Source organism: Neolamprologus brichardi, chromosome 10 (genome assembly GCF_056152115.1).
Source record: "Neolamprologus brichardi isolate AB-2024 chromosome 10, ASM5615211v1, whole genome shotgun sequence".
NCBI classification, from domain to species: domain Eukaryota; kingdom Metazoa; phylum Chordata; class Actinopteri; order Cichliformes; family Cichlidae; genus Neolamprologus; species Neolamprologus brichardi.
Genome location: NC_142113.1, coordinates 34,755,001 through 34,779,948, shown reverse-complemented (window position 1 = coordinate 34,779,948; position 24,948 = coordinate 34,755,001). Strand labels below are relative to the sequence as shown.

Below are 24,948 nucleotides of genomic sequence, written 5' to 3'. Positions count from 1 at the left end.
CATACTGATTGTTTTAATACAATCAAAGTGCATTTCATTTATGCACTAGGCCCAACTGACACATATACTTGATACCAAATACAAAAAAATAATGTGTAACCTGTTGGAAGAATAAAGTGGGTATGTCACTCACCAATTGGTCTGAAGGAGGTTGAGACAGGACCTCAGCACTTGGTGTCTACAACAAAAGACAACAATATAACGTCAGAAACATTCTGTACTGTAAATCCCGACTAGATAATTAACTACAGATCATATTTGTATCAGTGAATATTATTACAGAAGGATCTGACTTCCTTATACCAGATTCTATAGAAACTTAACACTGTACAGTTCTGCTACCCAACAATATGAGGACAATGTAACACACACACTACAATCACTGGTCCTACCATATGAGGACTTCTACTTAAACACACTCATGTCCTTCACAGCTTAAAACAATATGAGGACATGACGACTGAACACATGTAGAGTTCATGTTCCTGACTTCTTACTTCTCCTGCTGTTGTCAATAAAAGCTCTAAACCCAACACTGATGTAAAGCCATCTATTTCCCCAGAAATTAAATCATGTAAACTGATCAGTGGGAGGTTAAATGGACAAAAACATGTGTAAAAGGACAAAAATATCAAATGTAGTCAGAATAAAGATCAAGCTGATGCTTTAAGGGAAAGTTTGGACTAATAAATGGTATAGACAATTACTTTCTCCTAATGCTAATGTTGATTTTGGTTAACTTTGACTCAAACTGATTGTTTTAATACAATCAAAGTGCATTTCATTTATGCACTAGGCCCAACTGACACATATACTTGATACCAAATACAAAAAAATAATGTGTAACCTGTTGGAAGAATGAAGTGGGTATGTCACTCACCAATTGGTCTGTACAAGGTTGAGACAGGACCTCAGCACTTGGTGTCTGCAACAAAAGACAACAATATAATGTCAGAAACATTCTGTACTGTAAATCCCGACTAGATAATTAACTACAGATCATATTTGTATGAGTGAACATTATTACAGAAGGATCTGACTTCCTTATACCAGATTCTATAGAAACTTAACACTGTACAGTTCTGCTACCCAACAATATGAGGACAGTGTAACACACACACTACAATCACTGGTCCTACCATATGAGGACTTCTACTTAAACACACTCATGTCCTTCACAGCTTAAAACAATATGAGGACAATGTAACACACATTACAATCACTGGTCCCACCACACGAGGAAGGCAACTGAAACACACTCATGTCCTTCACAGCTTAAAACAATATGAGGACATGGCGACTGAACACATGTAGAGTTCATGTTCCTGACTTCTTACTTCTCCTGCTGTTGTCAATAAAAGCTCTAAACCCAACACTGATGTAAAGCCATCTATTTCCCCAGAAATTAAATCATGTAAACTGATCAGCGGGAGGTTAAATGGACAAAAACATGTGTAAAGGGACAAAAATATCAAATGTAGTCAGAATAAAGATCAAGCTGATGCTTTAAGGGAAAGTTTGGACTAACAAATGGTATAGACAATTACTTTCTCCTAATGCTAATGTTGATTTTGGTTAACTTTGACTCAAACTGATTGTTTTAATACAATCAAAGTGCATTTCATTTATGCACTAGGCCCAACTGACACATATACTTGATACCAAATACAAAAAAATAATGTGTAACCTGTTGGAAGAATGAAGTGGGTATGTCACTCACCAATTGGTCTGAAGGAGGTTGAGACAGGACCTCAGCACTTGGTGTCTGCAACAAAAGACAACAATATAATGTCAGAAACATTCTGTACTGTAAATCCCGACTAGATAATTAACTACAGATCATATTTGTATGAGTGAACATTATTACAGAAGGATCTGACTTCCTTATACCAGATTCTATAGAAACTTAACACTGTACAGTTCTGCTACCCAACAATATGAGGACAGTGTAACACACACACTACAATCACTGGTCCTACCATATGAGGACTTCTACTTAAACACACTCATGTCCTTCACAGCTTAAAACAATATGAGGACATGACGACTGAACACATGTAGAGTTCATGTTCCTGACTTCTTACTTCTCCTGCTGTTGTCAATAAAAGCTCTAAACCCAACACTGATGTAAAGCCATCTATTTCCCCAGAAATTAAATCATGTACACTGATCAGTGGGAGGTTAAATGGACAAAAACATGTGTAAAAGGACAAAAATATCAAATGTAGTCAGAATAAAGATCAAGCTGATGCTTTAAGGGAAAGTTTGGACTAATAAATGGTATAGACAATTACTTTCTCCTAATGCTAATGTTGATTTTGGTTAACTTTGACTCATACTGATTGTTTTAATACAATCAAAGTGCATTTCATTTATGCACTAGGCCCAACTGACACATATACTTGATACCAAATACAAAAAAATAATGTGTAACCTGTTGGAAGAATAAAGTGGGTATGTCACTCACCAATTGGTCTGAAGGAGGTTGAGACAGGACCTCAGCACTTGGTGTCTACAACAAAAGACAACAATATAACGTCAGAAACATTCTGTACTGTAAATCCCGACTAGATAATTAACTACAGATCATATTTGTATCAGTGAATATTATTACAGAAGGATCTGACTTCCTTATACCAGATTCTATAGAAACTTAACACTGTACAGTTCTGCTACCCAACAATATGAGGACAATGTAACACACACACTACAATCACTGGTCCTACCATATGAGGACTTCTACTTAAACACACTCATGTCCTTCACAGCTTAAAACAATATGAGGACATGACGACTGAACACATGTAGAGTTCATGTTCCTGACTTCTTACTTCTCCTGCTGTTGTCAATAAAAGCTCTAAACCCAACACTGATGTAAAGCCATCTATTTCCCCAGAAATTAAATCATGTAAACTGATCAGTGGGAGGTTAAATGGACAAAAACATGTGTAAAAGGACAAAAATATCAAATGTAGTCAGAATAAAGATCAAGCTGATGCTTTAAGGGAAAGTTTGGACTAATAAATGGTATAGACAATTACTTTCTCCTAATGCTAATGTTGATTTTGGTTAACTTTGACTCAAACTGATTGTTTTAATACAATCAAAGTGCATTTCATTTATGCACTAGGCCCAACTGACACATATACTTGATACCAAATACAAAAAAATAATGTGTAACCTGTTGGAAGAATGAAGTGGGTATGTCACTCACCAATTGGTCTGTACAAGGTTGAGACAGGACCTCAGCACTTGGTGTCTGCAACAAAAGACAACAATATAATGTCAGAAACATTCTGTACTGTAAATCCCGACTAGATAATTAACTACAGATCATATTTGTATGAGTGAACATTATTACAGAAGGATCTGACTTCCTTATACCAGATTCTATAGAAACTTAACACTGTACAGTTCTGCTACCCAACAATATGAGGACAGTGTAACACACACACTACAATCACTGGTCCTACCATATGAGGACTTCTACTTAAACACACTCATGTCCTTCACAGCTTAAAACAATATGAGGACAATGTAACACACATTACAATCACTGGTCCCACCACACGAGGAAGGCAACTGAAACACACTCATGTCCTTCACAGCTTAAAACAATATGAGGACATGACGACTGAACACATGTAGAGTTCATGTTCCTGACTTCTTACTTCTCCTGCTGTTGTCAATAAAAGCTCTAAACCCAACACTGATGTAAAGCCATCTATTTCCCCAGAAATTAAATCATGTAAACTGATCAGTGGGAGGTTAAATGGACAAAAACATGTGTAAAAGGACAAAAATATCAAATGTAGTCAGAATAAAGATCAAGCTGATGCTTTAAGGGAAAGTTTGGACTAATAAATGGTATAGACAATTACTTTCTCCTAATGCTAATGTTGATTTTGGTTAACTTTGACTCAAACTGATTGTTTTAATACAATCAAAGTGCATTTCATTTATGCACTAGGCCCAACTGACACATATACTTGATACCAAATACAAAAAAATAATGTGTAACCTGTTGGAAGAATGAAGTGGGTATGTCACTCACCAATTGGTCTGTACAAGGTTGAGACAGGACCTCAGCACTTGGTGTCTGCAACAAAAGACAACAATATAATGTCAGAAACATTCTGTACTGTAAATCCCGACTAGATAATTAACTACAGATCATATTTGTATGAGTGAACATTATTACAGAAGGATCTGACTTCCTTATACCAGATTCTATAGAAACTTAACACTGTACAGTTCTGCTACCCAACAATATGAGGACAGTGTAACACACACACTACAATCACTGGTCCTACCATATGAGGACTTCTACTTAAACACACTCATGTCCTTCACAGCTTAAAACAATATGAGGACAATGTAACACACATTACAATCACTGGTCCCACCACACGAGGAAGGCAACTGAAACACACTCATGTCCTTCACAGCTTAAAACAATATGAGGACATGACGACTGAACACATGTAGAGTTCATGTTCCTGACTTCTTACTTCTCCTGCTGTTGTCAATAAAAGCTCTAAACCCAACACTGATGTAAAGCCATCTATTTCCCCAGAAATTAAATCATGTAAACTGATCAGCGGGAGGTTAAATGGACAAAAACATGTGTAAAAGTACAAAAATATCAACTGTAGTCAGAATAAAGATCAAGCTGATGCTTTAAGGGAAAGTTTGGACTAACAAATGGTATAGACAATTACTTTCTCCTAATGCTAATGTTGATTTTGGTTAACTTTGACTCATACTGATTGTTTTAATACAATCAAAGTGCATTTCATTTATGCACTAGGCCCAACTGACACATATACTTGATACCAAATACAAAAAAATAATGTGTAACCTGTTGGAAGAATGAAGTGGGTATGTCACTCACCAATTGGTCTGAAGGAGGTTGAGACAGGACCTCAGCACTTGGTGTCTACAACAAAAGACAACAATATAACGTCAGAAACATTCTGTACTGTAAATCCCGACTAGATAATTAACTACAGATCATATTTGTATCAGTGAATATTATTACAGAAGGATCTGACTTCCTTATACCAGATTCTATAGAAACTTAACACCGTACAGTTCTGCTACCCAACAATATGAGGACAGTGTAACACACACACTACAATCACTGGTCCTACCATATGAGGACTTCTACTTAAACACACTCATTTTCCTTCACAGCTTAAAACAATATGAGAACAATGTAACACACACTACAATTACTGGTCCTACCATATGAGGACTTCTATTTTCCTGTTGGTGGTTGAGACAGGATGGAGGGACAGCAGGGTAGTAGCTCGCACAAATGATTCTATTGACACAACAGGGAAGTGAGATTAATGAACTGAACACAACAGACTCTTTCAAAATAAAACAGGAAACATGGCATGAAAATACAAACGTGGTAATATACAGCCCTAACATAAATTCCTTAAAACGATGTTAATAACGTTATGCCAAAGTCAGCTAACCCACCACCAAACATAAGAAACTCAAAAACTTTAGAATAAAGTCAGAAACGCTGGGCCAGAAACCCAGACCGTGAGCGAATAACTATAATACTATTGATTTGTGCTAAATACGAAAACATTAATATTATCATTTAAATCCCCCCAAACATATCTTGTGTTGAAAAAAATGTGTGTTGCAGTTAGCTACACTTAAAAAGAGCTTAGGCTGACTGTCTCTGCAGTTGAAGATGCAGAGCACATGCTAGGCCGCAGGTCCCTTTAACTCCAGTGGGAATTTAAGAACAGTTAAATTTAACTTCTAATATCTATTGTTGAAGATAAATCTTAAGTAATTTTTTAACATTTATCATCATTCACCACTTTCAGTTTGTTCAAATCGATTGTGCATTGTTTTAATTCCGTTTAACTAACGTTAATTAGCTTGTTAAACATACAACTTTACCTTGCGAAGTGTGCGTCGAATCATGGATATCAAAGGTAAATACATACGTCAAGATAAATCTCTCCTGAGTGCTGAAGGTCCCGGATGTGCCGTTCACGCAGAGCTCAAGCGAGTTGATATCTTGCCGTGACCAGCAGCTCTTTGGTTGAGGCTTTCGAACAATCAGATGCAGCTTTACTCACTTGTTGACCAATCACAGACGTCGTTCTATGCTCCACTGACGAAATGCTGCATCCTCTCACCAGCCACGGACTCTCCTCGTCCATTTAACAACAAAAACACAGCAACACGTGCTGTATTTGAGGTAGGAACACTTGAGAACTGTCACAATGTTTTGCAAACTGCTGTTACAGTTAATTTCGTTCCGTTAATTTGTTTGGTACCTATTGTTAAGTAACACTTGGTACACATGTGGTTAGCTTGCTGGTCTAGTTTAAGTTAGCATGGGCATGCTGTTCACTGATGGAGTAAGGCCAAATTTGTCTTGATATTGTCAGTGTGTTATCATAAACATGTCCTAATTTGTTATGAAAAGAAGAGCAGCACCCCTAGACCCCCAGGTGAAAATACAGATAATAGATAAGCAATTTAAGAAAATAAGTATAATGTGTATAATAAATGATTTTACTGTCACTTTCCTGGGTCTGTTGACCCAGCGTTTTAAGTTTTAGTTTGTTTGGAAGTCGATGTTTATTTATAAGTTCTTTAGGTTAGCTAAGTTCATTTGTTTATTAGATTACCCTTGTTATGTCTGTTTTATTGTGAAAGTCCTTTTCCTATATCCAGTGTGTCTAGTTTTGTTTCCCCTTGTCTTGTTAGGTCTGATTTGTCCCAGCTGTTCCTCATCCCCTCATTATCTCTCTGTGTACTTGCAGTGGCTTGCAAATGTATTCGTCCCCCTTTTCCACATTTTGTCACATTACTGCCACAAACATGAATCAATTTTAATGGAATCCAATTGCAGCAAAAGGTGGTTCTACAAAGTATTGACTCTGGGGGCTGAATAATTACGCACACCCCAGTTTTCAGTTATTTATTTGTAAAAAATGTTTGGAATCATGTATGATTTTCGTTCCACTTCTCACGTGTACACCACTTTGTATTGGTCTTTCACGTGGAATTCCAATAAAATTGATTCATGTTTGTGGCTGTAATGTGACAAAATGTGGGAAAGTTCAAGGGGGCCGAATACTTTTGCAAACCATGCTGTGGATTAATAAGACATGCTGTGGATTAATAACTAATAAGTATGATTCAGTGCAGAGAGGTCTATTAACACATAGTGAGTGAGAAAGGTGACTGGAAAGGAAAAAACTTCAGTTTTCAGGCCCCTCTTCTGTGGAACCAGCTTCCAGTTTGGATTCGGGAGACAGACACTATCTCTACTTTTAAGATTAGGCTTAAAACTTTCCTTTTTGCTAAAGCATATAGTTAGGGCTGGACCAGGTGACCCTGAATCCTCCCTTAGTTATGCTGCAATAGACGTAGGCTGCTGGGAATTCCCATGATGCATTGAGTTTTTCCTTTCCAGTCACCTTTATAACTCAGTATGTGTTAATAGACCTCTCTGCATTGAATCATATCTGTTATTAACCTCTGTCTCTCTTCCACAGCATGTCTTTCATCCTGTTTTCCTTCTCTCACCCCAACTGGTTGCAACAGATGGCCACCCCTCCCTGAGCCTGGTTCTGCCAGAGGTTTCTTCCTGTTAAAAGGGAGTTTTTCCTTCCCACTGTTGCCAAAGTGCTTGCTCATAGGTGGTCATATGATTGTTGGGTTTTTCTCTGTACCTATGAAGGGCCTTGAGGCGACTTTTTTTTGTGATTTGGCGCTATATAAATAAAATTGAATTGAAATTGAATTGTACTGCTGCATACTGTGACATTTACAGTTGCTTAGTTAATTAAGTGACTTAATTACTCACTTTTATTTACTAATTTAATTACTAAATGAAGCTGGAATTGTGCATTCTGCAGTTTTTAATAGTGTGTTATTAGTTTTTAAAGAAGCAATATGCATTTTATACTATATTGTAAAAAGTATAAGGTAAGTTGAATTTAAAATATAATGAAATGTTGACTTTTTTCATCAATTCTTGTAGATACACAGAGTCGAGACTGAGCCTGATGATCATACTGAATCAGATGACAGCGGCAGGAATCTCCAAGTTCAACTGCAGATTGCAGATGCAATTATATTAATGCAGATTAATATAAACTCTTCAAGGGTCAAAATCTGCACACACATCATTCTGCATAGTGAAGGTCAGAAAATTTGTGCATTGATCTTGAGAAGTAAGACTCATTAATTAATAGTAATATAATTAGACAAATGTTGAAACTTTATATTTCGAGACATTTTGTCAACAACAAAAAAAACCAAGATGTGCAGGCACTGATAACTGAATCTAAAAACCTTCATTTTTGTCAAGATTTGCCTGATTTAACTGTTGTTACCCTTGCTTATAGCTCACCCTAAAATGTATAAAAATGGGAAAAGTTTTTGATATGTGTTAGAATGATTGTTTAATTGGCAAGGTTTGAACGAACAATTTTTAGAAGCCTCAAATCTTATCTGTTATTATTCCACGAATGATTCAAATAAAGTTCACCTCCATTTCAACATTGAATACGACTGTGGACATAAGAGCTAAAAGGTGCTGTCCACGCATGTGTCCGCTAAGCCCCAGAAGGGTATAACCTGGGTCAAATGTGTTATTGTGTCTGACACACCTACAATATGAGGACTCGCAGAGTGACGTCACTGAAAGTGTGTTTAAAGTGTGTTAAGTTCCAAAACTGGCCAGTAGGTGCGAAAACTGAAAATGAGGAAAAACGCTAAACACACTTAAACACACTTTTTCATAAAATTGTGATGTTTCAGGACTTTCGAGATTTTTGGTTTGGGAGCATGTTGGGAGCCTCTAGAACACTTTAGAAGGCTCAGAAAAATGAGGACCTCAAAAATGTCCTCATTTTTCTGAGCGTCCTCATTTTGTGAGTGTGTTATCATAAAATTGTCCTAAGATGTCATGAAAACAAGTACGAACAGACACGCACACACACACACACACACACACACACAAACAGACACGCACACACACACACACACACACACGAACAGACACGCACACACACACACACACACGAACAGACACGCACACACACACACACACACACACACACACACGAACAGACACGCACACACACACACACACACACACACACGAACAGACACGCACACACACGCTCAAAGTTTCACTTCTTGTTTTTTCGCTCTGATTGTGAAACTCGATGATGTGAGTCTCCAACTGTCACATGAAGCTTGACAAATGTCCTTCTTTGTTTATCGATCAGAGCGCCGCTCGATTAGTAGGACAGAATATTAGGAACACGCCCTGATCCAGCAGGCCGGAGCTGCTGGATCAGGGCGTGTTCCTAATATTCTGACACCTGAGTGTCAGATTAAATGAGCAGAGCTGAGGTGGTGTACACTGTCAGGCTGTAAAACACACGGAGAAAATCTAAGCAGCACATCTGGAAAAACTCCATCAGCACTGAAAGGCACAAACAGATGTTAACCTGAAACTTAACAGAACACACACTTACACACAGCTACAGGGTGGCTGTAGCTCAGGACGTAGAGCAGGTCATCTACTGAGCAGAACGGTGAGTCGATCCCTGGCTCCCTCCAGTCTGCACACCAAATATCTTTGGACAAGATACGAGCCTTGAGTTGCTCCAATGCCTCCAGTATCAGTGTGAGTGTTAGCGAGCATAGGAGAAAGTGTTGCTGTGAATGAGGCATGCAGTATGAAGTGGAATCTACACACACACACACACACACACACACACACACACATACACACACACAACAGTCTTTGTTCCAGCCTGAATCCCTGCATTGTTCTTGGGTCACAGGTGTGATACAGATGTGTAAAATCATCAGTGCTGAATTATAATTACTATGGTCTGTAACGTGCGGTGGACGTGAGGCTGTGGACATGAGGCTATGTTCGTGACGGCGAGCAGGTGATGTTCGTGTAAATCATGTGACCGCGGGCCTCGGCTTCACGTCCTGTTTCACTCGCCGCTCAGTTTTGTTTTGAGTCTCTGGGTGGTGTCGGTGGTGTTTGGATCAGAGACCAGGATGAGTCAGGGTCTGGGAACACACCTGTGCAGGAAACAGCCCCGAGGCTGTGCCTGTGTCACGGCACTGATCACATTCATTGTTCTGCATTGTGTTTTTGGTTTTGCTACATTTGATAAAAATGAAGTTGTGAACAATCAAACTTTCTCTGCTTAAAAGTGTGGACATTGTTTTGTGTGGTTTATTCACTTTTTAGCATTTTATGTAGATACTTCTTTCACACTTTGAGTTATAAAGGTTGTACAAAGCTGAACCGCTCAGAATGTGATTACAGTGACCCCTCGTATATCGCGGGAGTTACATTATAAAAATAACTTGCGATATGTGAAATCTGCAATGTTTATTTTTTAAGGCTGTAAAACCCCTCACTACACACTTTATACACTTCTCTCATCGCTTTAAACGCTGCACGGTCGTACTCTCTCTGCACGCCATATTATCCATTGTTGATCTGCACACGTCTGTTGCTGCCACAAACGTCACATGCTTGTACGTCATTGTTATGAGACACTCTCACTAACAAAATCCCGGTTTAGTAACGCAGTAACGCAGTGCTCTTATGGGAAAAAAATAGTAATCTAATTACCTTTTTGCAATAGTAATGCCTTACATAGCTCTTTTTGCACACAAATCTTTTTAATACTTCAATTTTTTGTCTCCATTTATTTATTTATACTATTTGTATTTTATCTGTCCTAGTCCTATTGTACATATTAACCGGTATCTGTGTGTGGACAGCAGAGAATTTTATTGTACAGACAAATGCTTTTCTTTGTACACAAGGACAATAAGCGCTTTGAATCTTGAATCTTACTTTACTCGTTACTTGAATAACGAGTAAAGTAAGATTCTGCCCACCTCTTGTTATTAGTGACAGAATTGATACCTCAGAGGAAAATAAGGACACTGAAACAAAACACCAGTGAATGGCCATCACTGTAGTGCTGCAGCAGCGAGTTCATGTTAAACCAGGATATACTGACCACTTCGTCTTTACCAGTAAGTGGCTGTTTGCTGTTCAGCTAGCTGCACTCAAACGGGAAAATGTTCCGGTTGAAAATAAATGGTGTAGTGTCGGGGGGGTCATCACAGGAAGAGCAGCGTGTCCTCCAACTTTTCCTCACACTTTAACTTTTAATAAAATAGGGCTTTTATTTTGAAAGTCACAGGAATAGGATTGCTCTACAAAAAAACTGAAGTTTTGACTTCAGGCGTCTTCACTCCAGGTGATCTCCATGACATCCCACCCGCTGGTATCATGATGGGCGCAGCCCAGTCTCCTGGCCAATCAGACACTGACCCTGCCGGTCCGGGCTCCACCTCAAGACTGCTGGAGTTAATCCAGACTCAGCAACATGAGGACACGTGGAGGAAGGAGGTCCTGAATCTGCTGACCCAACTGGTCCAGATCCAGACGGAGGCGGCCAAACAGCAGGCCCAGGTGGTCGATCAGCTTGGCACCCTGGGAACTCAGGCGAGTCCAGCTTTAGCCCGGCTTTAGTTAAATTTATCTTGGACTTAATGTAGTTGAGTTTATTTGAGATGAGATTAGCACGTTCGGTATATCATAAGTTTAGCCAAGGATTTTTACAGATACGTCATCACAGTTTTAACTCAGGTTTAGCTGATTTTAGATGAGTATATCTCAGATTTAGTTCAGATGCATTCTTATTAATATTAGTTTAAACTAAATTAATACAGCTTGTCTGAGTGCTGGAAGTTCTGGTTCTGCATTGTTTAAGATTTACAGACCGAGTATGCAAAAAGCCACCCAGATTAAGTCATTCAGAAGCGTTGATTAGCCATTTTTCATCTCAATATCTGCTGAGGAGATCAGTCTAACCTTGTCTGCATGTCTCAGGGGTTGCAGCAGATCCAGGATCTGCAGAACCTGGCTCGTCACCAGAGCCTGCTGGTTGAAAACCATCAAGCTTTACTGCTGCAGACATCTCGCATCGCCACACACCTGCAGGAGACCACCAAGAAGCCCGCCAGCAAATGAGATTCTCTGACCCTTTGTGATATCATCTTCTCTGCTGAAATTACACATTGTTAACCAGCCAATAAGAGTCCTATCAAACAACAAATGACTTTGATTTTTGTTCTAGCTGAACAACATCACATATTAACCAGTAACGCTCTAACAAACCTGCTGTCAGTTAATCAGTGGATCAGTCAGCTAACAGACCTCCTGTGTGTTAAATCAGATGATTTCAGTGGTTTCCTCTATGATTTTAAATAAAGTTGTGTTGTATCCTCTTCTCAGTGTTTGTACTTTTATTGAGACCCACTTTAAACTGATGTTGCTAACATCTGTAACATCTGCCCGCCCTGAAGAGACTCAGAAGTGCATCGTCGTCTCATAAACGTTTCTCAGGGTTTCACTCTGGTTTTATTTGCATGTTAATGTCAAGCAGGTCAGTTTATACACATAACTCATCAAACCGTAGCGCGTTCGTCTCACCAATGAAAAACTACATGAATGTGACACAGTGCTAGATGTTCCAGGTTATGGGAGCTGACACACAAAATCTGACCAATAAAGGATTAGGGATAAATCCACGTGGAATCCGTAAGCTCTGCTGTTCCCATCCCCGAGCTGTAAATGATGTTTCACAGAAGTTGCGTGTTCATTTCAGTATCGACTGTCTAAGGCATCTGTATTTCCTCATCTGTGTTTGGCGAATGTCAGGACTGGAACTCTGTTTTCAAACAAACCGCGGACTGGAAGTGTTAGTGTCCAAACTCACCGGCTGGGTGGCCAGTCTCTTAAAAGACACAAAGGTCCAATCAGGTGACTCAGCTCTGATTCAAGATTGAAAAAGTTATTGTCATGTACACCACAAAACACAGATGGTTATGCAGAGGAATGAAATTCTTACTTTGCAGGTTCCCTTCACACAACTAAAAAGAAAGTAATAAATAAGTAAAACAGTGCTTATGTGTGGGTGTAATCAGAGTTTAAAGTGCAAGTGGTTTCAACACTGTCACAGTAATAATATATACAGAGTATGCAAAATCAAGGTGTTTATGTAAAGATATGTACAAAAGTTGCTCATTTACAGATTAATATAAATATACAAAATTGAAAATTACAGGTTAAGGGTAATTACAGTTGTACACGGTGGGCCATTTATATGGATACACCGTAATAACATGGGAATGGTTGGTGATGTTAAAGTCCTGTTTGTGGCACATTAGTATATGTGAGGGGGCAAACTCCTCAAGATGGGTGGTGACCATGGTGGCCATTTAGAAGTCGGCCATCTTGGATACAACTTTTGTTTTTTCAATAGGAAGAGGGCCATGTGACACATCAAACTTATTGGTAATGTCACAAGAAAAACAATGGTGTGCTTGGTTTCAACGTAACTTTATTCTTTCATGAGTTATTTACAAGTTTCTGACCACTTATAAAATGTGTTCAATGTGCTGCCCATTGTGTTGGATTGTCAATGCAACCCTCTTCTCCCACTCTTCACACACTGATAGCAACACCGCAGGAGAAATGCCAGCACAGGCATCCAGTATCCGTAGTTTCAGGTGCTGCACATCTCGTATCTTCACACCATAGACAATTGCCTTCAGATGACCCCAAAGATAAAAGTCTAAGGGGGTCAGCCCGATCTGACCTTGGGGGCCATTCAACTGGCCCACGACGACCAATCCACTTTCCAGGAAACTGTTCATCTAGGAATGCTCGGACCTGCACCCATAATGTGGTGGTGCACCATCTTGCTGGAAAAACTCAGGGAACGTGCCAGCTTCAGTGCATAAACAGGGAAACACATCATCATGTAGCGATTTCAAATATCCAGTGGCCTTGAGGTTTCCATTGATGAAGAATGGACCCACTATCGTTGTACCCCATATACCACACCAAACCATCACTTTTGTTGTTCCAACAGTCTTGGAGGATCCATCCAATGTGGGTTAGTGTCAGAGCAATAGCGGATGGCACTTTACTGATGACGTTTTGAAGGTTTAATGGCAGTAAACCATCAATCTCACCGTAAGAGCTGGGGATGTATACATAGAAACAGCGTGTAAGCAAAAAAAAATTCACACTCTTACAATCGTAAACCTTATAACATAAAGTTCGTTTCAACGTAACATTTAACAAATGTAGCAACTGTCACAAAAACATCTAAACGTGTCCTTATTTGTATCATAACCATACGTTGTGCCTCTATCAAGGGGGTTGCTAATGACAAAAGAAATCTCCATAGGCTCTGTTAAGCCATCACATTTCAAAACTCCCGCGACTGCCGCTGAAAACTGCGCCAAAAACAGTTTTACAGGAAATCGTCCCATCAAAATAAAAGCTTCTACACCCGAACAGGATGTTGGTAGTAGAAAACAGCGATGAGTGCCAAAATAAGGTGCAAGGAACTAAATAAAGGCATTCAGGGTCATTTACACTGCGTTCACCAGATATCAACACAATTTCGATCCGCTCCTCACGTGTTAACCTCTTCGACATGTCAATGGCTGTGAACAAAGATAAACTTGTAAATAACTCATGAAAGAATAAAGTTACGTTGAAACCAAGCACACCATTGTTTTTCTTGTGACATTGCCAATAGGTTTGATGTGTCACATGGCCCTCTTCCTATTGAAAAAACAAAAGTTGTATCCAAGATGGCTGCCTTCTAAATGGCCACCATGGTCACCACCCATCTTGAGGAGTTTGCCCCCTCACATATACTAATGTGCTACAAACAGGACTTTAACATCACCAACATTCCCATTTTATTACGGGGTACCCATATAAATGGCCCACCCTGTACTATTCAGGTATATTCAGGTGTGTGCTCTGTGACCGCTGTGTTTGATGGGTTCAGGTGTCTTTCTATTTGTTTCAGAACCTCCTGATCCACCATCGATCCGTCTAAATTCTGACTTCCTTCCAAGTAAATCTGATCGAGTTCTTACTGCTGGCACCGATTTCAGCCTCAGTTGCCATGGTAACGGGTCAGTTCACTGGACCAGCACTGCATTTCCACTGGTGTATCGGGGCAACCTACCAGACCCTGTGGAGGTCAAACGTGCTACACCCAGGCACACTGGAACATACACCTGCAGATACACCAACGAGAGCCTGGCGCACCTGAACAGCTGGATCCACCTGTATGTCACAGGTAAGATCAGTAGTCCTCCTGAAGTTCCTTTAGTTAGTGATATTGGTTGTTCCTTATACTTTTAATACAAATGTGACCAGACTGAACTCATTCATAGAATGACCTCCAGTTTTCCATAATCCCCCTCTCTCAGACCCAGCAGATCTCTCCAAAGTGTTTGAAACCCCTCATGGCATCCCCAATCTCAAGGAGGGTGAGGACTTCCTGTTCAAGTGTCTACTGACTGACCCCTTGGTAACAAATCTCACCCTTCAATCAGAGGACGGGAGAAACCTGCCAACTGCCATGAACGTGACCTTTGATCCTCGAAGAGGAGCCCTAATCCGAGACCTGAAGGCTTTGTTCAATGGCCGCTACGTGTGTTCAGGCTGGAAGGATGGCAGACAGTTCAAATCCAGGCCCATGAACCTGCTGGTGCTCCCTGGTAACACGTGTCTATCTCTACACTTGTTTATCTATACACCTGTCTGTCTGTATACCTATCTGATTACCTGTTTGACTTCACCTGTCTGTATGCAGTGTTGCGCCACCCCCCCTCCCTGTCTGTTAGTCAGGATGAATTTGTCCGTCTGGTAGGAGAGCGTTTTGAGGTTACCTGTCTCTGCAGTAACCCCACCCACTTCTATAGCGTTACCTGGACAGACCCAAGAAAGCAGGTGAGAGATCAGAGGTCACCTGTGCATTTTCAGTCCTAATATTCCAAGTGCTGATTGGTTGTTTGGTTTATTTCAGAAACTCGAAGCCACTTTAAGTCGTTACTATGGTAACAGGCGGCTGTACATCAACAGCACTCTGAGCATCTCTGAGGTCACCCAAACGGACAATGGACAGTACATGTGTACAGCAATTAACGAGGCCGGGGTCGCCACAGCAACCATCCAGCTCAAGGTGCTAGGTAAGTTAAGACATTTACTGATAAACTAAAACATCACTACTTCCATGTCTAATGGAGTAAACTGATCCTGCCACAGTTTGTTCGCCCGGTTCAAATCACAGACAAACAGTATCCTACAGTTGTTTATGTTTTTGAACCCATTTTGCACAGAAATGTATTGATAGCAGTGTTGAATATTCTTACACAGTAAAAAAAAGATGAAACAAAACAAAAAACAACAACTATACGTAAAATAATTAAAGATGGTTTGTTTTTCTGTTTTCAAAAGAGGTAGTGGTGTATTTAATTACAACCTGTAATTTATTGCAGTTTACTTTTACTTGTTTAATTTAGTGCTGTCAGTGTTAATCTTGTTAAAATTACGTTAACGCCATGACCACATTAACGTGGCAAATCTCCATTAATGAGTTAACACAGATCGCCCCGTGCGCCAACGCGTTAATGAGCTAACCATGCTAACGCTTTGACGCCGTGCAGCCCCACACACGGAGTGATCCACATTAACTTGCTAACGGAGATTTGACGCGTTAATGCGGTTATGGCATTAGCGTAATTTTAACGAGATTAACGCTGACAGCACTAGTTTAATTGTTTACAAAAGGTTTGAGGTGTGAAATAAACTGCAATGGAGTTTGAAAACTAAATATGTGTGTGTGTGTGTGTGTGTGTTGTTGGAGGATGTATTTGTGCGGGGATTGGGGGGGTAGTATTCTTGTAAAACATAGTGGGCCCTAGCAAACAAAGTTTGGGGGCCTGAAAACTGAAGGCTCTCCCTCCCATTCTACTTTTGAATACTCTAGGAACCAGAGTGCCATCACCCTGTGTTCTTTCTAGGGGGCAATAGCCGTGTTTACAAAAACACTTCCTCACATCTGGCCTCTCTAAACACTTTTGGTCATTTTGGTTGCACCGTTTCTAACCTAATGTTTGTACACTCATTGCCTTAGAATGAGAATGCAGGTTCAAAGTCACACACATCCACCAACAGTTTCTCCTCTTCCTCAGAACGCCCTTACCTGAGAATCTACCTTCAGACGAGTGAGCACGTACAGGTCAGAGGACACCTGTCTGCAGCAGATGAAATACAGGTTAACATTAGTGGTGGGTCACTGGAACCCATCACTAATGTTAGTGCTTACAGAGCTAGCAGCGCTAAAGTTAACGGCAGCAGCAGGGTGGAGGTTTACGAAGGTCGTGATGTGGCCCTCACCTTCCTGCTGAAGGCCTATCCTCCAATCACAAGCCAGCGCTGGACCACACCCACACACCTCATAAACAATGACAGTACGGTGTACCAGGAGAGCTACGCTGCTAACAGCTACAGGTGAGCAATGGCTCCAGGCTACTCCCACTCTATTGTCAGGAGCGCCTCAGTGTTTTAAGGTGGTATTTCCTAGGTGGAATATTCGGTGTTCCTTTGAGGTGGTAGTGTTTGTACAAGGGCTTGTTAAGTTGGTAGTGATGGTGTAAACATTTTTTAAGGCGGTATTTTTGATGTTGCAGCTCGGAAGCCACCCTGCTGCTGCATCGCATGCGTCCGGAGGATCGGGGGCAATACTTGTTTCATTTCTCTAACTCCTTCTTCAGTGGCTCACACACCATCGACCTCAAGGTCTTCCGTAAGAAAGCTTTTGTAATCACGTTCTTCCTCACCTCAAGCTTCTCACAGTCTGACATCTGGTCGCATGCTATACTATAAGACACCTGAATACACAGTTTCTCCTTTTAGTTGTCATGATCCTGAGTCGTTGACCCAGCGTTTTGTGTTTCATTTTGGTTTCATCTTGTGTTTGGTGTTTATTCTGATTCTGTATTAATTCTTTGGGTTGATTGTCATGTTTATTATCCCTACCTGTGTCTCCCCTCTGTGCTCCGTTCAGGTGCCTGCTTTTTTTGTTGTAAAACAGTCTGTGTTTCCGGTTTTACTTTGTAGGTCTGCTCCTCGTTATGTCCATTAGTGTCAGCTGTGTCCACCCCTGCATGTCATCTCCTCATTACCTAGTGTGCATTTATAGTGTGTGTTGGCTTCTGTTCGTCGTTGGATCGTCTGTGTTTCTCGGTGTAACCACGTCTCTCTGCGTTCTCCGTTCTCCGTCTCATGCTTAGGTTTGTCATTTAGTTTTCCCAGTCTAGGTTCTTTCCTCACTGCCTGCTCTGTCGCTCCACTTCTGTAAATAAACATCACTCTCATCACCAGTCAACTGCCTGCATTTTGGCCCACACGGCTCACCCCGCCAGCCGTTACATTAGTAGTATATCTGATGTTGAGGGCAGTCTAATCTACTTTAACAGAAGTCGCTGAATGTCTGAAACGTTCCAGATGCCATGGTCTGTGCTGTTTTCTCATCCCCTTCTGATCACATCATCCCAAAATAAGCTCTCAGCTGATGTTTATACCTCTGTTTTTGTCTTTTCTGAAGTCTGAGAAAACAGTTTTGTTATTTTAGGTTTTCCGACTACTGATGTCACTTTGGAGAACAGTACTCTGACATGCAACAGCTCAGGATATCCACTACCCACAATTCTCTGGTTCACCTGTCCTGGCATCCAGCCCTCGTACGTATGCTGGCGCTGCAGCTACAGGCTGCAGAATCATGTGAAATCTGTCCTGAGGGAGGCGCTGTTTTAAAAATAAAAATGTTGCTTCTCTTACAGGTGTGCACACATTGCTACCAATGAGGTTTCTCAGGCCAGTGTGACCTCACAGGACGGTGAGGAGGTGAGGTCCCACTTCCTCCTGTCAGCTGATGATGATGTCACTGTGGAGTGTGTTGCCTCCAACCTCATGGGAGAGTCTCTGCGGGTCTTCCATCATCGTAAGTGTGGGGGAATAAAACTGGATTAATCAGACGTGTAGCAGTTAAACTGATCTCTTTCATTATCAAACTGGTTTAAATCAAGATTCCTCAGAGTTCCTCTTTTCTACAGGGAATCCAATCATCTTCACTCCGCCTCTGATTGGAGTTCTGAGTGCCACCGCTGTCCTCTTCCTGCTCCTATTGGTCGTCTTCTACAAGTGCAGACAGGTAAATTTACTGATCCTCCTGTAGAGCTCACCAGGTCAGAGATCAGTCATTTTTGTTGTAGCTAAGCAGGGAGGTGGGTGAGTGGGTGAAGCCTATCAGAGGCTTGTTGGACTGACAGCTTGATGACTAATAAACAATCTTCACCTGCTGTTCTTCTTCTGCCAGAAACCCAAGTATGAGATCCGCTGGAAGATCATCGAAAGCACTGATGGAAACAACTACACCTTTGTTGACCCCACCCAGCTGCCATACAATCAGGAGTGGGAGTTTCCCCGAGACAAACTCCGCCTCGGTACGAAACATTGGGTTTTAATCAGGGAGCATTCACAACGATGGCCGTCTAGAGGTTTTGTATTGTAATGTGAGGCATTCGGTGACAGTGGGAAAGGAGAACCCCCTTTTTAACATGAAGAAAGTTCAGACAGAATCAGGCTCACGCTCACTTTAACCTTCAAACTGAGGATCTGACTCCTCAGCCCTCCTCTCTCCGGCTTCTTCTTCACGTTCTCGACTTTCTGTCTTTCAGGTCCCATCCTGGGCTCTGGGGCTTTCGGGAAGGTTGTTGAGGCCACGGCGTATGGTTTGGAAACTGACAACAAGATCACCAGAGTCGCTGTCAAGATGCTTAAACGTTAGTACGCAGTTTCATAATCACAATCCTCATCATTATCATCATTATCACATCGTATTGTTCGTGTTGTATGATCCAATGTATCACCTGTTTGTCCACAGCAAGCGCTCACTCGGAGGAACGGGAGGCTTTGATGTCTGAGCTCAAGATTCTCAGCCATCTCGGCTACCATGACAACATCGTTAACCTGCTGGGAGCCTGTACTCATGGGGGTGATGATGATGTTTCGTAAATACTGATTGTAGACTGTAGGTCAAAGATTCATTGTGAAAATTTGCAAACTTAAGGTCTGAATAAGTTAAAACAGGTGAGTTATAGAAACAATCTGCCCTCATACAGGTGTTATGACGTCTGTGTATCAGGCTGTAAACATGTTTATTTCTGCTGTAAAATTTTAACATGTGAGTCTATGGGGAGTGACTCACTGCTGCTTCTGCTGGCTGCCAGAGGAACTGCAGGTTTGGTTTGATTTCCATCTCAGAGCCTGATGCTCTGTATTACACTAAAAATATAGCACTCCCTGCTGTGTGGTTGCCGTCCTCTGCAGTCTGGAAATAAGCCGCTCATCAACTTAAGCCAAAGTGTGCTTCAAATGAAGCGCATAGTTCCTGGGGGGTCTATCACGTGGACATCAGCTGTTAGACTCAAAGAAGATAAAGAAAAGCCTGAATAAAAGACAGTAATTTCAACTTGTGGTTTTCTGACCTTTGACTATCCAGGGCCTATGCTGATGATCACAGAGTACTGTAGCCATGGCGACCTGCTCAACTTCCTGCGGGGTCGTGCTCAGGACATCATGGCATCCATGGTGACTGTGGATGAAGTACAGGAAGAGGCTTTCTATAAGAACGTGGCGGCCCAGCACGCCAGGCTCCGCAGGTGTGACGCCTCTCAGTTTCAGAGCATCTGTCTTTCATGCTGCTCACACCTGTGCACTTTATTATCATCACAGCTTTTAGAGGAAAGGAAAGGCTGAGTGTGCCTCAGCACACCTACAGTTACTGATTGTGAATCACTTAGATCAGATCAGATATTAATACCAAAGTAAACACGCTGCTTCACACTGACAGCCAGCTCTAACACCTGTACGCGCTAGGGTTAGGCTATTCTGTATTTGGCTGGTATGCTTGTTGAGAAGTTCAGGTTAGGTTTCATTGCAGCCTCACCATTACCTGTTCAAACCCCAGCTGATGTGCAACATCCAATATGTGTTGCAGTGACAGCGGGATCTCATGCTGCTCGGAGTATCAGGAGATGCAGCCAATTCTGAGTGCAGGGCAAACACACCAGGGTAAGAACCTGAACTCACCTCCAGGTAAAACACGGCACCACGGTTCTTCGTTCACAGATGGATTTATTCTTCAGTCACACTTCTCCTCCAGACCACCATAAAATCTACCATCAAACTGTCATTACATAAATGCACTGAATGATCAAACATAAATATTGCTAGTAAACATTTAAACCAAAGTTAACAAATGCACAATAAACAAAGCACCTCACTGGCTACATGCAACCACGAGGGAATGAGTCCGCTTCAGGAACAAAAACTGAACAAAGCACTTCCAGACTTCTTTTTCTCTTCTTTACAGCTGCCTTTCACTTTGAAACAGCTTATTTAATCCTTCTTGTGACTTATTTAACTTACAACTTAGCTTCTTTGCACGTGCTTTCTTAACGTCCCTTAGCGCCACTTAAAGGGGCCTGTGCGCAACATAGAATGTAACATGTTCAAAAAGGAACAACAATAAATAAAGGAAATAAATAACATACATAATCACAATAAATTAAACAAATTGACATAATTTATATTTATGGCAATTAAAGAACTCATCTCACTGTCTTTCTCACAGGTGTGCAGACAGATGGTCTTTCAGTCAGTGACCTCATGAGCTTTTCCTACCAGGTGTCTCAGGGTCTGGACTTCCTGTCCACCAGGAATGTAAGGAAACACTCACATGGGATCATTTTTCACAACAATCACCATTGTCTCACCTGTGCGTCTCACCTGTGTGGTTCAGTGTATCCACAGAGATGTAGCAGCGAGGAATGTCCTGCTGACTGATCGTCATGTTGCAAAGATCTGCGACTTCGGTTTGGCCCGAGACATTCGCAATGATGACAGTTACATCGTTCAAGGAAATGTCAGTGTTCATATTTTATTTTGATACTCGTTGCTGTTTATTTTAACACTCACTGTGTTTTATTTTGATACTCGCTGTTTTATTTTGACAGGCCCGCCTCCCAGTGAAGTGGATGGCTCCAGAGAGCATCTTTCAGTGCGTCTACACGGTGCAGAGCGACGTCTGGTCCTACGGAGTCTTACTCTGGGAGATCTTCTCTCTGGGTAACCATGGCAACACCACGCACCACCTCAGCCAGTCACATTTCAGCTCTGGTGATGAGCAGTACGTGACATTCAGCAGCCATTCTCTGAGACAGTCTTCTGTTCACCTGTCCAGGAAAGAGCCCATACCCAAACATTGCCGTGGACACCAACTTCTACAAGATGATCAAAGATGGCGGCCACATGGAGCAGCCTGACTTCGCCCCGGCGGAGATGTGAGTTCACAGATGCTTGTGTCAGTGCTCATAAGTTGTTTTGAAAGTGACGCTCACCTGTCTCTGCAGGTATCAGCTGATGAAGCTCTGCTGGAGCCTTGAGCCCACCCACAGACCCACCTTCAAAACCATTGGTCAGCTCATCAGCAGACTTCTCCCCTCCACCAATGATATGTCATCACGTTACAGCGACCAGGTGAGGATGTGAGGGCCCACGAGCCCTCTGTGTCGTCTAACAGGCTGTGCCTCATCATCTTTCTTCTTCTTGTGTCCTCAGCCGACTTACAGGAACATCGACGAGTGCAGAGAAGAAGAAGAAGAAGAAACAATGAAGAGAGAGGATGAGAAGCCAGGTGAGCTCACCTGTTTCTGTGATAGAGTTGCAGGGTCAGAGTCTTTAACCATCATGAAGCATAGACGCTGGCGTGCAGATGTAATCACGTGATCAGTGTTTAACGAGTAAAAAGCTGAGTCCCAGTCAGATGAGTTTGGGCGCATTAATGACGTCTTTTGAGGTTTGAAGCCAAAGCCTGATTGGTCCAAAGACCACAAACAAAGCCTTCTGGGACCGTTATGTGTTTATAGAGATGAGTTTTTAGAACTGAACAGTACATCTGCATAATGACTGAAACCAGTGGGCTGGTTTCAGTCATTATGCAGATGTCCTGTTTATAAGATTGAAACCTGCAGTCAGCTGAGACTGAAGACGTCACCTGATGAAGACGAAACGTTTCTCCCAGAAACGCTTCGTCCAGATGAACAGAATCAACTTTTGGAGATTTATTTTCCTGGATGAATGAATCAAGACGTCGAACTGAAGTCGATCAGAAATGTTGTGATTAATGCAGTCATTAATCATTAACAGTGTGTGTCTGTAGTGAGTCAGAGCCTCGTTGTGTTGTTACCTGACACAGGTGTATCAGGTTATTAGGAAAACCCTTTTTATGTTAGCTCAGCTAAGAACTGCTGTGATGATAAGAGAGGCAGTAAATGTCACTCTGTGTTCAGTCGGATCACCTTCTCCATCAGAAGGTAAATAAAGGATTCACACACACCTGCGGTGCCTTCATGGTACCCTCGGAGAAGCTGTGAGTTTCAAACTACAGACCCTGGTGTTGTGCTCCAGGCTTCAGGTCTGTCCTGCGGCTCTTTACTGGAGCTTGTCTGTGATACGTGAGCCGTGTGTTTGTGGTCCTCAGTCACACTGATGTTTTGATGCTAACACGGCGGCTCAGAGCTGATAGGGATCAGCTGATTGTTGGGTCTTCCCAGGGTTGAGCAGCTTGAGGTGAGCTGGCCCTGTATAAATAAATTAATCTGAGCTGTGGGTGTATTATTACCAGTAAAGGTATGCGTGGAGGATCTAAAGCGACAGAAATAAGAATAAAGTCTGAACCCAGGCTTTCCTTTGGCTTTCATGAAAACGTATACTAAATAATATACTAAATAATAATAAATAAAGTTATGGGAACATTATGATGCAGCTCCAAACAGGTTTTAATTCGGCAGATCTGAGATCTGCTCAGAGTGGTTAATGAAGGGATGAGAGAGAGGTCTCTAAAGTTTCCTTCACGTGTGTCAGTAAAATGACACCTGACTGTTGAAATATTTGATAGGATGACTGAGTTTTAATGTGAGAAACACCTTCACCTCTGATGAGACCACGCCATGACCTCTGACCTCTCCCTCTGGATTTCAGTCACAGTCTGTCCTGATTGGTTGAACTGTGTGTGACTCTGAGATGAAACCATGACATCACAATAAAATGTCCCGATTTCAGAGCAGGACGACGACGAGGGGAAGGAATCAAAGATGCCGAACATCTACCAGCTGTCCTGAACCTCTCGTCCAATCAGAACTGAGAACCCGGTCATATCTCCTGGCTGAGGACACTCATCCTCACTGCTGAAAACTTTATGGACAAACTGCAGCACCAACCAAACTCTGTGTCACACCAGCGGATCAAAGCTTTAAACTCGGATTCTGTTTTTTAAACTTACATAGAACGTTTCCAGATGTGGGCGTTTTTTATCTCTGATGCTGAGAGTCGAGTCGTGGCGGTGGATGATCATTTTTATGCAAACCGTCCTGTTTCTGATTCTTCTGATGTTTCTGGCTGTAAAATATCTAAAATTAGTTTTGCTTTCATTTGTTTTCTTTATCAAATAAAATGTTTGGTGTGAAACTCGTCACAGCTGTGTGTAACGTGAGCCACGTGTCTAAGCGTGTTGGGTTGTTTCCGTGCGCATTCTGAGTGCTCGCTGTGTATTTTGTGGTAAACCTGCCGATGCTCGTGTGATGTTTGTGTAACAATAAAGTTTCTGTGATGATTTGGTTCACCTGTCACCTGCTCTGGATGATTTCACAAGGAGCAGGTAGAGGAGGAAACACACACGAGTGCCGTCAGTGATTCTGTTGACCTGTTTTTACCTGTGATAAGCACAGACACAGTGTTCAGTGTTGATGGGCGGAGCCTATTGCGTGAACAGGTAACAAACAATAAAGTAAAACTTTAACAGTCGTTGAACAGCTTCATCACACCGCTTTCATTAATTACATCTTTATTTGCTGATGATTAATGAGTCTCTGTTCCAGCTGTCAGGTAAGTGCGGGGGC

At 41.6% G+C, this 24,948-nt stretch overlaps 1 protein-coding gene across 2 annotated transcripts in view; it reads left to right on the top strand.

The window, feature by feature from the left end:
- The window catches only part of LOC102779147 (macrophage colony-stimulating factor 1 receptor 2-like), a 38,776-nt gene extending 13,921 nt beyond the window's left edge, over nt 1–24,855 (top strand). The window contains exons 2-22 of one of the 2 annotated variants that reach the window (XM_006808812.2): nt 14,943–15,218; nt 15,352–15,642; nt 15,738–15,874; nt 15,951–16,113; nt 17,119–17,437; nt 17,617–17,732; nt 18,561–18,669; nt 18,769–18,929; nt 19,042–19,139; nt 19,305–19,431; nt 19,666–19,770; nt 19,872–19,982; nt 20,490–20,649; nt 20,988–21,061; nt 21,624–21,712; nt 21,792–21,914; nt 22,006–22,117; nt 22,233–22,332; nt 22,402–22,528; nt 22,610–22,685; nt 24,118–24,855. In XM_006808812.2, the coding sequence (XP_006808875.2) occupies nt 14,943–15,218; nt 15,352–15,642; nt 15,738–15,874; nt 15,951–16,113; nt 17,119–17,437; nt 17,617–17,732; nt 18,561–18,669; nt 18,769–18,929; nt 19,042–19,139; nt 19,305–19,431; nt 19,666–19,770; nt 19,872–19,982; nt 20,490–20,649; nt 20,988–21,061; nt 21,624–21,712; nt 21,792–21,914; nt 22,006–22,117; nt 22,233–22,332; nt 22,402–22,528; nt 22,610–22,685; nt 24,118–24,194 (2,951 nt within the window). In that variant the 3' untranslated portion in view covers nt 24,195–24,855. Of the gene's footprint in view, nt 1–14,942; nt 15,219–15,351; nt 15,643–15,737; nt 15,875–15,950; nt 16,114–17,118; nt 17,438–17,616; nt 17,733–18,560; nt 18,670–18,768; nt 18,930–19,041; nt 19,140–19,304; nt 19,432–19,665; nt 19,771–19,871; nt 19,983–20,489; nt 20,650–20,987; nt 21,062–21,623; nt 21,713–21,791; nt 21,915–22,005; nt 22,118–22,232; nt 22,333–22,401; nt 22,529–22,609; nt 22,686–24,112 lie in introns of both variants that reach the window. The other variant, XM_006808813.2, reaches the window with a different exon arrangement.
- The last annotated feature ends 93 nt before the right edge of the window (nt 24,856–24,948 follow it).